Below are 15,780 nucleotides of genomic sequence, written 5' to 3'. Positions count from 1 at the left end.
CAATAAATCCCCAGTCAGTGGGTCTAGGTCATCCATGATGAGGTATGCAGTTGTGAGCCTAGTGGATGAACTAGTAATGTGTAGTGTGATTTTTAAACCTTTGTTAATAAACCAAGTAGTTCTTAATAGCAATGTGTTGCTATGAATTCTTAAGCAAAGAACCATGAAGCAAATACATTACAACACTTTAGTGCAATACTGAGGGAGTGCTGCACTGAAAGTGGCCATCTTTCAGATGCAACGTTAAACCGAGGCCTCATCTGCCCTCTCAGCCGAATGTAAATGATCCCACGGCACTATTTCAAAGAAGAGCAGGGAATTTTGCCCCCGGTGTCCTGGTTAATATTTATCTCTTGTACCTTAAGCTGTAGGTATATCCAACATTCCTTCACTTTTAGAGCAGTGAAGTGTCAGCCTAGAATACATGTTTAAATCTCTGGAATGTGGCTTGGTGCACAACTTCTGACTCAGAGTTGAGACTGCTACCTGTGAGCCAAGGCTAACACTTAACATAAATTGCACATGGATTACTCCTTGACAATACTTTTTTCATTGCAGAGCTCCCATAAAACTTAAGAGGTCATTAGGGAAATATCAGATACTTTATATCCTAATATTTTAGTGCGAGTACCTGCTGAGGTCAGTGTGAAAGAACTGAAGCAGCCAGCCTGAGGGGGCCCTAGAAATATTAGAAGGTTGGTCACCTACCACACAATGCCTAAAGGTACCCAGTTCCTCTCTATAGAAATATCAGTTTGAAAATGTTCTACCACACAGCATTTACTATAAGATCTAGTCACACCGAAAGATAGTGTAAGTTATATAATGTTTGCTGATGTATATTACAGCACAAACCAAAAAGCTTTTCAGATTAAATTCAAGCCATTATCACTATTGTCTCTGATTTTAAGGGAACATTGATCCCTCTTCATCAGTTGTGTATATCTACCAATAGCTGCGGCCACGTATTATGTGTGAGAAAGTACCTATGTACCCATTTATGAACTGATTAATGAGGTTTATCAGACTGAAAGTCCACATTTGTCAGGGAGCTAAGCATTTCATTAAATGTATCTGTCCTAGATGGTGACCAGTGCAAGAGTAATCCATGTCTCAATAATGGAACTTGCCAGGATCTGATTGGCGGCTACTACTGTCACTGTCCGGAAGAATTGGATGGGCGCCAATGTCAATATGGTAAAGTTTACATTTTTTATTTGAATTAAAGATATTGTTCAAAATTTCAGATATCAGCAAGAGTTTGTGCTCAGAAAATTAAAGGGCGATAATTCTATACCGTGAGAACATCAAACAATGCAATACAGAACTGTCATCAAATGCTCTCCCAATTCAGCTGGTTAACTATCCAGGGCCTGCTCCGCAATGCAACAAATACTTTATCCAACATTTTCAGCCTGTGTTCTGTTTTAGATGATGATTATCAACTGACAGTTTTCAGTCGTGCACTATAATGCGTTGACTCTAGTCTGATTGACCCCAATATTTACTGGGTGGTGGAGGTGGGGGGGAAGGAGCACGGGGGAAACCCGGAGGCCCTGCTGAATTAAATGGCAAGACCGCATTACATTTTTTGTCGCCGTTTCCCGGCCGGCAGCCGACCAGATTGAGAGATTGCTTGCTGTTGGGCGGGAAGGCCTACTTCACCAGACCGCAGCCGGGCAGCAGAGAGGCAGGAGGGAGAGATCAAGGGTTGGGGGGGACGGCAAAGGGAGGCAGAGAGAAGTTCACGGGCCATGAAGAACATCGGGGAGGGGGGGGGGTGGTGAGATCAGATCAGGAGGAAGAAAGCAGCTTTGCTTGGTGGGCTTTGGGGAGCAGTTACTTCTACTGGCCCACAAACAGTGCTGTAAAGGCACTTACCTGATGGATCCCTTCAGCAGCCAGATTTCCCAGGGCTTGCAGGCATTAAAAGTAAAACTGTGGTCAAATTTGAAGCACGCAGCCTCATTAAAATAGTTTAATGATGGACCCGTCTCTGGTGAGCTGGTAATTTGCCTGTTCCCCAACACGCCTGTTAAAACCGGAGGTGGGCGTGTTGGGGTCAGGTTTCAGATTTTTACATTTTTAACCCACACATCCTTGGGGTGTTAAAATTCCCCCGTTGTCACTCATTAAAGACCTATCATGAAAGTGCCCTAAACACATTAATAATCACTGATGACCTAGAATAAGATTGCTCTAAAATTATTATAAAATTCCTACAGAGAGATTGCAATCTCTGAAAACCAGGGAGAGGACATGAGAGAGAGAGGGGGTCAGTAGGAGAGTGTGTGTGTGTGTGTGTGTGTGTGTGTGTGTGCTAGGCCCATGCAGCAGAGCCTGGTCTCCAATCGTCTTGGATCCCCTTGCCATTGGACCAAGACCATACTCTGTCAAGTTCGTGTGGTAGCCGGTGTGCAACGGCCACCCCGCGTTAAAAGAAGTCACGCACAGGCATCTTCCACCCTTTAAAATGAATTTCGGGACCTGGAACATCCGGCCCGCATTGGTCTCATCAGTCATCTTAGAACTCATTTTAGTGCGGAAGCAAGTAATTCTCGACTCCGGGCGACTGTCTAAAAAGAAGATAGAGAAATTGCCCTCGGCTTATTGTCAATCATTGATGGTCTAAAGTGAAACTACCCTAAACTCATTGTCAGTCAGTCAAGGCCTAGAGTGAGACTGTCCTAAACTTATGAATAATATTTGAAGGCCAAGCCACAAGTTCGCTCTTTCAGTTCTGCAAAAGGCAAGCATATTCCCCAGTACTACCAAGCACACAATCATCCCAGTGAACCCACACCCCAGCCCCTCTACCCAGGGCTACTAAATATCAGAGCCTGGAAATCCCAGCAGTGCCGTTGTAGCATCAGAGGTTCGACAAGGCAGGACTTCCAGCTGCTATTCTGGTCTTGCCATGAACCTGTGTCCACACCAGTATCTGCACGACTGATTGCCCCATAGACCCAGCAACATTTCTGGTGAGGACACAGGTGGTCTTGCCAAAATATGAAGGCCTCAAAATTCTTTCCCGACCGTTCCCTCATATGAAAATGGCAATCAATTTCTCTTGGGTAGATTGCTTTTGAATACAGCAATGTTGGGCCCACATATGACCCTGTAACCATGTTTCATGCATGTATACTTGCATATAGGAGGCGGCATTGGCAGGATTTAATAGAAATTGAATTTGATTTAGTCAATCACTGTAAACCTGCACCCCTGCTGTTATCTCCTACATGGCATAAACACCCTTCAGTTAAAACAGAGTATTCTGTGACTCACCATGGGCAACACTTGATAAAAAATCTTTTATTTCACCACTTTATGATTTCAGCGCTGGTGGCAACAAACTGCTCTGACCATTACGGTTACTGTGCCCATTTTTGCAAAGAAATTCAGGAGAGAAATAGACGGGAATGCTCGTGTGCGAGTAGCTACAAACTAAGTGAAAACGGATACTCCTGCAATGCATCAGGTGAGGAGCTGCCAATCTAAATGTAAACGCGTGCAGTGTATTCCTCTTGCTTCTGCTCCTTGCCTCAGAAGTGGCACTAGTATTATTTTTATTCGTTCCTGGGATGTATTGCCCATCCCTAATTGCCCTTGAGAAGATGGTGGTGAGCTGCTTTCTCGGTGAAGGTACTTCCATAGGGCCCAAATTTGGCCAGTACAGATTTCTGGCACACTCACCAGAGGTCCGCCACTTTTGTAGAACTCCAAGGGCGCCAAAAATCTTTGGGCCGAGTTTGGCTGCTCTCCAGCCTCTCCTCCATGGTGGCGTAGCATGGCAACTAGATTCGGGGCGGAGCCAGGTCCCGGCACAAAAAACAGTGCTGGGACCTCTGCACATGCGCGCTAGAGTCAGCGTGCATGCGCAGTAGCTCCTCGCCCCCAGAATCTGAGTGTGTGTGCTGCAGGCTGTGTGGGAGGGGCCGACGCTCGCCGTCCCTATCCCGGGCCGAGTGGCCTGCCACACAGGCCGGCCGCTGCCTTCCCGCGCTGAGGGCTACAAGAGACAGGTTGGTGGGGGGAAGAGTTTTGATCGGTGGGGGGGGGCTCCCGCACCGGCTGGGTTGGGCCTGCTGTGGATCTCTTCCCTTCCCCCCCCCCCCCCCCCCCCCCGGCCAAGATGCCGCGTTCACCAGTCCCCAACCCCCCCCCCCCCCCAGCCTGCCGCGTTGAGCCTTCTCCCTCCCTCCCCCCCCTACCCACATTCAGATGCCGCACCTATCCCAGGCCGAAGGGACTCCCGCACAGCCAGCCATTGCCGAGTTTAGTTGAAGATAGGATTTACTTCAGTTCTTTATTTGTTAATTTAATTATTTACTTCAGTTCTTTATTTTTTATTGAATGCTTATTATTTTTTGTGCTTTGTTTCGTGCTTGGTGGTGCTTTAAATGTAGTTATTTGCGCCGATTCCTTAATTCTAGGTAAGGTTTTTCTGTGCAGACAGAAGTGGCAACATACGCTGGCCTAAGTTAGTTTGAAGCAATTATTCGCTGACCAAACTCGCTTAAATAGCTAAAACAGGCGTAAGTGGCTGGGAACGCCCCCTTTTGAAAAAAAAACGAAACTAAAAAAAAACCTAACTCACTCACACTGGCACAAATTAAATGGGCATAATTGCAACTAAAAAGGCACTCCAGAAAAATCAAGTTGCTCCAAAAAAAAGCGAGCAATTCCTGGGGAAATTTGGGTCCATAGTGCTGTTAGCGAGGGAGTTCTAGGATTTTGACCCAGCGACAATGAAGGAACGGCGATATATTACCAAGTCCCATTGCTGTGTAACTTGGAGGGGAATTTGCGGATGATGATGTTCCCATGTGCCTGCTGTCCTTGTCCTTCTAGGTGATAGAGGTCACAGGTTTGGGAGGTGCTGCCGAAGACGTCTTGGCGAGTTGCTGCAGTGCAACTTGTAGATGATACACATTGCAGCCATAGTGCGCCGGTGGTGGAGGGAGTGAATGTTGAAGGTGATGGATGGGGTGCCAATCAAGCGGGCTGCTTTGTCCTCGATGGGGTCGAGCTTCTTGAGTGTTGTTGGAACTGTACTCATCCAGGCAAGTGGAGAGTATTCCATCACACTCCTGACTTATGCCTTGTAGATGGTGGAAAGGCTTTGGGGAGTCAGGAGGTGAGTCACTCGTTGCAGAATATCCAGCCTCTGACCTGCTCTTGTAGCCACAGTATTTATGTGGCCGGTCCAGTTAAGTTTCTGGTCAATGGTGACCCCCAGGAGGTTGATGATGGGGGGTTCGGTGATGGTGATGCCATTGAATGTCAAGGGGCAGTGGTTAGAATCTTGCTTGTTGGAGATAGTCATTGCCTGGCACTTAAGTAGCAAATAACATTCGCGCCACTCATCATCCCAAGCCTAAATGTCATCCAGGTCTTTCTGCACTCGGGAATGGACTGCTTCATTAACTGAGGAGTTGTGAATGGAACTGAACACTGTGCAATCATCAGCCAACATCCCCGCTTGTGACCTGATGGAGGAAGGTTATTGTTGAAGCAGCTAAAAATGGTTGGGCCTAGATTACTGCCCTGAGAAACTCCTGCAGCGATCTGGGGCTGAGATGATTAACCTCCAACAACCACAACCATCTTCCTCTGCACTAGGTATGATTCCAGCCAGTGGAGAGTTTTCCCCCTGATTCCCATTGACTTCAGTTTTACTAGGGCTGCTTGATGCCACACTTAGTCAAATGCTGCCTTGATGTCAAGGGCAGTCAATCTCACTTCACCTCTGGAATTCAGTTATTTTGTCCATGTTTGGACCAAGGCTGTAATGAGGTCTGAAGCCGAATGGTCCTGGCAGAACTCAACCTGAGCATCGGTGAGCAGATTATTGGTGAGTAAGTGCCGCTTTATAGCACTGTCGACGACACCTTCCGTCACTTTGCTGATGATTGAGAGTAGACTGATGGGGCAGTAATTGGCTGAATTGGATTTGCCCTCCATTTTTGTGGACAGGATATATCTGGGCAGTTTTCCACATTGTCAGGTGGATGCCAGTGTTGTAGCTGTACTGGAACAGCTTGGCTAGAGACACAGCTAGTTCTGGAGCATAAATCTTCAGCACGACAGCTGGGATATTGTCGGGGCCCATAACCTTTGCTGTGTCCAGTACACTCAGCCATTTCATGATATCACGTGGAGTAAATCGAATTGGCTGAAGACTAGCTTCTGTGATGGTGGGGACATCAGGAGGAGGCCGATATGGCTCATCCACTTGGCACTTCTGGCTGAAGATAGTTGCAAAGCTTCAGCCTTGTCTTTTGCACTCGCATGCTGGTCTCCGTCATCATTGAGGATGAGGCAATTCATGGAGCCTCCTCCTCCCGTTAGTTGTTTAATTGTCTACTGGATTGTCATGACTGGATATGGCAGGACTGCAGTGCTTTGATTTGATCCGTTGATTATGGGATGGCTTACCGCTGTCTATAGCATGCTTACACTGTTTAGCATGCATGTAGTCCTGTGATGCAGCTTCCCCAGGTTGGTGCCTCAATTTTAGGTATGCCTGGTACTGTTCCTGGCATGCCCTTCTGCACTCCTCATTGAACCAGGGTTGGTCCTCTGGCTAGATGGTAACGATAGAATGAGGGATATGCAGGGCCATGAGGTTATAGATTGTGGTGGAATACAATTCTGCTGCTAGTGATGGCCCACAGCGCCTCATGAATGCCCAGTTTTGAGCTGCTAGATCTGTTCTGAATCTATCCCATTTAGCACTGTGGTAGTGCCACAGAACATGATGGAAGGTATCCTCAGCGTGAAGATGGGACTTCGTCTCCACAAGAACTGTTCACTGGTCACTGCTACCAATGCTGTCATGGACAGATGCATCTGCAACAGGTAGATTGGTGAGGACAACATCAAGTATTTTTTCCCTCATGTTGGTTCTGTCACCACCTGCCGCAATCCTAGTTTGGCAGCTGTGTCCTTCAGGACTTGGCCAACTCGGTCAGTAGTGGTACTACCGAGCCACTCTTGGTGATAGACATTGCAGTCCCCCACCCAGAGTACATTCTGTACCCTCAGTGCTGCTTCCAATTGGTGTTCAACATGGAGAAGTACTGATTCTTCAGCTGAGGAAGGAGCGGTTGGTGGTAATCAGCAGGAGGTTTCCTTGCCCATTTTTGACCTGAAGCCATGAGACATCATGGGGTCAGGAGTCAACGTTGAGGACTACCAGGGCTACTCCCTTCCAACTGTGTACCACTGTGCCGCCACCTCTGGCGAGTCTCTTCTGCCAGGTATGGTGATGGAGGAATCTGGGACATACCTAGGGATGGTGATGGAGGAATCTGGGACATACCTAGGGATGGTGATGGAGGAATCTGGGACATTGGCTGAAAGGTATGATTGTGTGAGTATGACTGTGTCTAGCTGTTGCTTGACTAGTCTGTGGGACAGCTCTTCCAATTTTGGCACATGTCCCCAGATGTTAATGAGGAGGACTTTGCAGGGTCGACTGGGCTGGGTGTGCCGTTGTCATGTCCGAAACCGGTGTCGATGCCAAGTGTTCTGTCCGGTTTTATTCTTGTTGTTTTTTGCAATGGTTGTGTACAACTGAGTGGCTTGCTAGACCATTTCAGAGGGTAGTTAAAAGTCAACTACATTGCTGTGTCTGGAGTCACATGTAGGCCAGACTAGGTAAGGACATCAGATTTCTTTCCCTAAAGGACATTAGTGAACCAGGTGGGTGATAGGCAAACAAATAATGCTTGTATGAGATTCCTTTGCTATTTTAATGGAGGTGGTACCCTAGGTTACTTGAGTTTCCAAGGAAATCTGGCATTACTAGGATATTGGGGTTCTTGGAGCATCTTGGGTCACTGGGCTACCCAGGCTTTCTGGGGTATCTGCATTTCCTGCATATGGGGGTTACCTATATCCCGATCTCTGTAACATCTCTTTAGCCCTACTACCCTCTGAGATCACTGTACTCTTCCAACTTTGGCCGTTTGCGCATGCCCGATTTTCATCGCTCCACCAATGGCGTCCATGCTTTCAGCTGCCTAGGCCCTAAGCTCTGGAATTTCCTCGCTGAACTTCTCTCTCTCCTCCTTTAAGACACTTCTTAAAATATGACTCTTTGACCAAGCTTTGGATCACCTATCCTTTTTTTTTTAATTCATCATGGGATGTGGGTGTCGCTGGCATCCCTAATTACCACCAAGAAGATGGTGGTGAGCCGCCTTCTTGAACCGCTGCACTCAAAGTGGTGAAGGTCCTCGCAGTGCTGTTATATTTCTTTGTATCAATTTGCTACAACTGAGTGGCTTGCTAGGCCATTTCAGAGGCAGTTAAGAGTCAACCACATTGCTGTGGGTCTGGAGTCACATATAGGCCAGACCAGGTAAGACCAGGGCCAGAAGGACAGATTTTCTTCCCTGAAGGACATTGGTGAATCAGATGGGTTTTTATGACAATCCGGTAATTTCATGGTCACCATTACGATATTAGCTTTTTATTCCAGATTTATTTAATTAACTGAATTTAAATTCCCTTAGTTGCTGCAGTTGGATTTGAACTCACGTCTCCAGATCACTAGTCTGGTAACACAACCATTATGCTACCGTACCCTTATATATCCTTATGTGGATCGGTGTCAAATTGTCTTTAATAACGCTCCTGTGAAGCATATTTGGTTATTTTACTATGTTAAAGGTGCTATATAAATGCAAGTTGTTGTTAATAGGTTATTTGCAGTTACTGAGACCTCTAGGTTATCCAAGTTATTGGGGTATCTGTGGTTTGTTGGGTATGTGGGTTACTGGGGTAAACAAAGTGTCTGGGGTTATTGAGGCATCCGGAATGACTGGGGTCTCTGAGATTACAGGGGTAAAGAAAAAGTCAAGAAGGTGCTTGCAGTTATATAAGCACCTTTTATGTCAGATTCTTCACAAACAATTCTTTCTGTTTGAAATGTTGCTTTTCGTTAAATGTGGAAGCCAGTTTACACACAGCTTGGGTGTCTCGGTTTCCTGAGTTACTACAGTATGCGGGCTATTTGAGGTTACTGAGTTTCCTAGGGCAACCATGGGTATTTGGTGTATCTGGGGTCACTTGGGTATCCAGCTTTCCTGAGGCATTCAGAGTTATTGGGATATCTGGTGTGATTGGGGTATTTGGGGAACATTTGGTATCCAGGGCTCCTGGTGTATCCAGGCTTACATGAGATATACAAAGTTCCTAGGTTATAACAACACAAACCGCTTGCATTGTTATAGCACCTTTAACATAGTAAAATATCCCAAGGTGCCTCACAGAGTAATCAGACACAAATTGATACCAACCCAAAGAAGGAGCCATAAGGACAGGTGATCAAAAGCTTGATTAAAGAGGTAGCTTTTAAGCAGCGTCTTAAAGGAGGAAAGTGTTGTGTTCAGAATAACTCCACAAGACTGTATACTGTAAGCTCAAACTTTTGGTCTCAAACCTTGGTCTCTTTATTGTAACTCCAGAGTGAGGAAGCAGCATGGTAGACTGCCTTGTATACCTGCTTGCCCGGGTTGTGCAGGTGACCCTTGGGTCTCCAACAGGTGCGCCCCCTGGTGGCAAGTCTTACACACTAGTAAAGTTTATATACATAACATCACTCTTCTCGCACACCCTCTCCACCCCTCCCCCCCCCCACCAAGTCTTAGATATAAGTTATTTACAAGTTGAGGCGATCCGGGGCTCTACGTTCCCGGGTTGATCGCCTGAGTTGAAGTCCTGGCATGGGTGAGTTGGTCGGATCATTGCTGCACTGCGGTGTGGCTGGTCTGATTGGACTGTCAGGCGTGGTGGGTTCATCCTTGTGGTTGACCGCGAGGTCGATTGCAGGTTGGTTGTGTGTTAGTGGATCAATGATGGTAATGTCCTCTTCAAACTGTTCTTGGTTGTCGGTGAATCGCAGTTTGGTCTGAACCAAATGCTTTCTGCACGTTTGTCCATTCAAAAGTTTGACTATAAACACTCTATTCCCCTCCTTGGCTAACACAGTGCCAGCAACCCATTTGGGACCATGACCATAATTAAGAACAAACACAGGGTCATTAAACTCAATGTCACGCGATACAGCTGTGCGATCGTGGTACACGTTATGCCGGGTTTCTACATGATCATTGAGATCCGGGTGGACTAAGGAGAGCCTGGTTTTGAGTGCTCTTTTCATTAACAATTCTGCAGGGAGAACACCAGTAAGTGAGTGGGGTTGTGTCCGGTAGCTGAGCAGAATCCGAGATAACCGGGTCTGCAGGGAACCATCCCTCACGCATTTCAAGCTCTGCTTGATAGTTTGGACTGCCAGTTCCACTTGACCATTGGATGCGGACTTAAACGGCGCAGACCTGACAGGCTTGATGCCATTGCGGGTCATGAACTCGTTGAATTCCGAGCTGGTGAATCATGGTCCATTGTCATTAACAAGGACGTCGGCAAACCATGGGTGGCAAACATGGCCCGGAGGCTTTCAATGGTGTCAGTGGACGTACATGATGACATTATTATACATTCAATCTATTTAGAGTAAGCGTCCACTGCTATTAATAACAACTTTCCTAGAAAGGGGCCAGCAAAATCTACGTGGACCCTGGACCACGGTTTGGAGAGCCATGACCACAGACTCAGTGGGGCCTCCCTTGGTGCATTGCTCAACTGTGAGCAAGTGTTACATTGGTGTACCCATGACTCCAATTCCGAGTCAATGCCGGGCCACCAAACGTGTGACCTGCCAATAGATTCATCTTGACTATGCCTGGGTGGGTACTGTGTAGGTCGTGTATAAACGTTTCCCTGCCTTTGTTTGGCAAAACTACGCTATTCCCCCAGGAGACAATCCGAATGGATGGACATTTCATCCTTGCGTCGGTAAAACGGCTAAATTTCGTCTTGCATTTCCCCAGGAACAGCCGACCAGCTCCCATTAAGGACAGCTTTTTACTAGTGATAGCACAGGGTCCTGGAGAGTCCTGATCTGGTGAGCCGTGACAGGTGAACCCTTGCTCTCAAAAACATCCATTACAAGAAGCAAGTCTGCGGGTTGTGCCATTTCCACCCCGGTGGTGGGCAATGATAGCCGACTGAGGGCATCAGCACAGTTCTCAGTGCCTGGTCTGTGGCAGATTACATAGTCATACGCAGATAATGTTAATGCCCATCTTTGGATGCGGGACGAAGAGTTGGTGTAATACCTTTGCTTTCTGAGAACAGCGAAATGAGCAGTTTGGGGTCGGTTTCAAGCTCGACCCGGAGTCCAAATAGGTATTGGTGCATTTTCTTAACCCTGTATACGCAGGCTAATGCTTCTTTCTCAACCATACTGTAGGCTCTTTCAGTCTTAGATAAACTTCTGGACGCATATGCAACGGTTGCAGTTTGCCTGACACACTGGCTTGCTGTAACACAAGTGACCCCGCACGAAGATGCATCACAAGCTAGTACTAAACATTTACACGGGTCATACAGTACAAGTAACTTGTTAGAACATAGCAGGTTTCTGGCCTTGTTAAAGGCTGTCTCTTGAGATTTACCCCAAACCCAGTCGTCACCCTTGCGTAGCAATAAATGCAAGGGTTCCAGCAAAGTGCTCGACCCCGGTAGAAAGTTACCAAAATAGTTGAGGAGTCCCAGGAACGAACGCAGCTCCGTCACATTCTGTGGTCTGGGTGCATTCTTGATGGCCTCAGTCTTGTAGTCCATGGGTCTGATGCCATCTGCCGCAATCTTTCTCCCTAGAAATTCGACCTCTGGCGCCAGGAAAACACACTTGGAGTGTTTCAGCCTGAGCCCCACTCTGTCCAGTCGCTTTAGAACCTCTTCCAGGTTGTTCAAGTGTTCAGTGGTGTTGTGACCAGTGATCTGGATGTCACCTTGAAACACCATGGTGCGTGGAACCATGTTCCTCTGGAAGATGGCCATAGCCAAGCGAATCCCAAAGGGGCATCTGTGGTATATGAACAGTCCTTTGTACGTGTTGATGCACGTCAATTTTTTCGAAGGTTCAGCCAGTTCGTGTGTCATGTAAGCAGAGGTTAGATCCAGCTTGGTGAACGACTTCCCCCCCTACTAGCGTTGCGAACAGGTCATCAGCTTTGGGTAGTGGGTACTGATCCTGTAACGAGACTCGGTTAATCGTTACCTTGTAGTCCCCGCAGATTCTGACCGTCTCATCGCTTTTCAACACCGGAACAATTGGGTTGGCCCACTCATTGAACTCGACTAGCGATATGATCCCCACTCGTTGAAGTCTGTCCAGCTCGATCTCGACTTTCTCTTGCATCATATATGGAACCACTCGGGCCTTGTGATGAACGGGATGCCTGGCTTAAATAACGACGGGAATTTGTTTAGCACTTGGGCGCACGAGGCATCATCCACGAAAGATGGTGCTTTGATGTCGTCCCAGTTTCATCGGATCTTTCCTAGCCAGCTTCTGCCGAACAGCGTTGGGCCATCGCCTGGTACAATCCATAATGATAAATCTTGCACAGTTCCATCGTACGATACCTTCACTGCCGCACTGTCAATGACTGGTATGAGCTCTTTGGTGTAAGTGCGCAGCTTGGTGTGAATCGGGCTTGGTTTTGGTGTTTGTGCCTTGTTGCCCCACAGTTTTTCAAAAGCCTTCTGGCTCATAATTGAATGACTCGCCCCCGTGTCCAATTCCAAGGAAACCGGAATGCCATTTAATTTGACTTTCAACATTATCGGAGGGCTTTTGGTGGTGAAGGTGTGTACCCCATACACTACCTCTTCAGCCTCGTGTTGATTTGCTTCTCTTACTCGTTCAGCGTGATCCGCGCTGGATTGGTCATCTTCTGCCGACTCTGCCACGTGGTGAGTCGCAGCACATTTGCACATTCGCTGGAGGTGCCCCATTGTTCCACAGCCCTTGCACATGTAGTGCTTGAATTGACATTGATGGGCCTGATGTTTACCCCCGCAGTGCCAATATGGTGTTAATGGATTCACATTCACGCCCCACAGCGGACTCTGAGTCATCCTAGGTCTGGCCTCTGCAGGCATGCCATGCACAGTACTTGTCGGTGAGCTTCGATGCTGCAAAGATATCTGTTTAGTGTTTTTGTTCGTGGACATGAAAGCCTGGACTATCGTGATGGCCTTGCTCAGATCTCGGGACTCGGCAGACAGCAGTTTGTGAAGAATTACCTCGTGGCCGATTCCAAGCATGAAAAAGTCCCGCAACATTTCTCCCAAAAATCCAGCAAATACGCACGGTCCCGCAAAGCGTCTTAGGTCAGCGACATAGCTCGCCAGGTTCTGGCCCTCGGAGCGATGGTGCATGTAAAAGCGATACCTGGCCATTAAGATGCGCTCCTTCGGTTTGAGGTGTTCCCGAACCAGCGTGCACAACTCTGCATATGTCTTCTCCATTGGTTTCGTCGGTGCTAGCAGATTTTTTATGAGGCCATATATCGTGGACCCATAAATGGTGAGGAGAACAGCCCTGCGCTTGACCGCGGTCTCTTCCGTATCCAGCCCGTTGGCCATGAAGTACTGGTCAAGATGCTCAACGAAGGCTTCCCAATCATCACCTTCAACAAATCTCTCAAGAATACCAATGGCAGTATGAAAGTTCGTGATCTGTTACTCGTTGCCAATTGTTATGTTCGGAATAACTCCACAAGACTGTGTACTGTAAGCTCAAACTGTTGTGACCTTGGTCTCTTTAATGTAACTCCAGAGTGAGAAAGCAGCATTTTATACTGCCTTTTATACCTGCTTGCGCGGGGTGTGCAGGTGACTCTTGGGTCTCCAACAGTGCGCCCCCTGGTGGCAAGTCTTACACATTAGTAAAGTTTACACGCATAACAGAAAGAGAGCTGGAGAGGCAGAGGGGTTTAGGGAGGGAATTCCAGTGGTTAGGGCCTAGACGGCTGAAGGCACGGCCGCCATTGGAGGGGTGAGGTGAAGGAAGTGGGGGATGAGCAAGAGGCCAGAGTTGGAGGAATGCAGAATTCTGAGAGGGTAGATGGGTTGAAGGAGGTTACAGAGATAGGGACGGGCGAGGCCATGGAGGGATTTGAACACGAGGATGAGAATTTTAAAATTCAGTGTGCTCATGAATGAATGTCAATCGTTAAACAAAAGTAGATGCGTCCTAATGGTAGTGGTTATTAAATTGTCATTCTTTGGTTTATAAGCGGCCTTCTGTGTTCAATAATACTCTCAGTTCTCAGAGACAGGCTTGTATATGCTGGGACAGTGGTTCTGACGTGTCACCCGCTCTGAATTACCTTGATGTGTATTACATTGTCATCATCATCATAGACAGTCCCTCGGAATTGAGGAAGACCTGCTTCAACTCTAAAAATGAATCCTTAGGTGGCTGAACAGTCCAATACGAGAACTACAGTCCATGCCACAGGTGGGACAGATAGTCGTTGAAGGAAAGGGTGGGAGGGACTGGTTTTCCGCATGCTCTTTCCGCTGCCTGTGCTTGATTTCTGCATGCTCTCGGCAACGAGACTCGAGGTGCTCAGCGCCCTCCCAGATGCACTTCCTCCATTTAGGGCAGTCTTACGTTGTACATTGCAGATAAATACAGTTGTGGACGACTCAGAATGATGCATGATCCGAAGGACCCTCGAATCACAAAAGGGATGGTAATGAAAAAAGGAGGCAGCCCCTGGCAGGTGAGATGTTATAACTGCAGTGACCCTGGAAGGCACTTTGCACTCTGAAAAATAAATGCTGTAGCTTATTTTTTTCTGTTTCAGCTGATTATGCTCTCATTGTAGTGTGGGTCACTCACTGCTCCTGCTTCCTGTGGACAAAGCACTTTGCACAAAACATTGGTTGGCCCTCGTCAGCGATCTGACTCTTTCATTTCTCATACACTGCTCCTTTTCAGCCTTGGCTCAGTGGTTAGCACTCTCGCCTCTTGAGTCGGAGAGGTCGTGGATTCAAGCTCCTCTGCAGGATTTGAGGCTGACATTTTAACCTAATACTGAGGGGTTGCCGTCTTTTGGATGTGATGTTAAGCCAAGGCTCCATTCACATGTTCATAAGAACATAAGAAATAGGAACAGGAATAGGCCATACGGCCCCTCGAGCCTGCTCCGCCTTTAATAAGATCATGGCTGATCCGATCATGGACTCAGGTCCACTTCCCCGTCCGCTCCCCATAGCCCCTTATCCCCTTATCATTTAAGAAACTGTCTATTTCTGTCTTAAATTTATTCAATGTCCCAGCTTCCACAGCTCTCTGAAGCAGCGAATTCCACAGATCCACAACCCTCTGAGAGAAGAAATTTCTCCTCATCTCAGAATAAGGGGCCGCCATTTAAAACTAAGATTATACCCTCTAGTTCTAGTCTCCTCTATCAGTGGAAACATCCTTTCTACATCCATCTTGTCAAGCCCCCTCATAATTTTATATGTTTCGATAAGATCACCTCTCATTCTTCTGAATTCCAATGAGTAGAGGCCCAACCTACTCAACCTTTCCTCATAAGTCAACCCCCTCATCTCTGGAATCAACCTAGTGAACCTTCTCTGAACTCCAAAGCAAGTATATCCTTTCGTAAATATGGAAACCAAAACTGCACGTAGTATTTTAAAATACTGTTTTAGAGGGCCTCACTAATACCCTGTACAACTGTAGCAAGACTTCCCTGCTTTTATGTCAGTTGGACATAAAAGATCCCATGACGCTATTTGAAGCACAACAGGTGATTTCTTCTGCCCAACATTTATCCCCCTGCCAGCACCACCAAAAAAGAGTGATGGATTACCTGATTGCCATATTAGCCGACAGAA

General features: G+C 47.2%; 1 protein-coding gene across 1 annotated transcript in view; it reads left to right on the top strand.

Moving 5' to 3' along the window:
- proca (protein C (inactivator of coagulation factors Va and VIIIa), a) overlaps positions 1–15,780 on the top strand; it is a 105,753-nt gene that overhangs the window by 65,421 nt on the left and 24,552 nt on the right. The window contains exons 5-7 of the mRNA XM_070883346.1: positions 1,084–1,197; positions 3,338–3,478; positions 14,557–14,654. Coding sequence (XP_070739447.1) covers positions 1,084–1,197; positions 3,338–3,478; positions 14,557–14,654 — 353 coding nt within the window. The remainder of the gene's footprint in view (positions 1–1,083; positions 1,198–3,337; positions 3,479–14,556; positions 14,655–15,780) is intronic.

Source organism: Pristiophorus japonicus, chromosome 6, assembly GCF_044704955.1.
Source record: "Pristiophorus japonicus isolate sPriJap1 chromosome 6, sPriJap1.hap1, whole genome shotgun sequence".
Taxonomy (NCBI): Eukaryota; Metazoa; Chordata; class Chondrichthyes; family Pristiophoridae; genus Pristiophorus; species Pristiophorus japonicus.
This window is presented reverse-complemented; position numbering and strand designations above follow the sequence as displayed.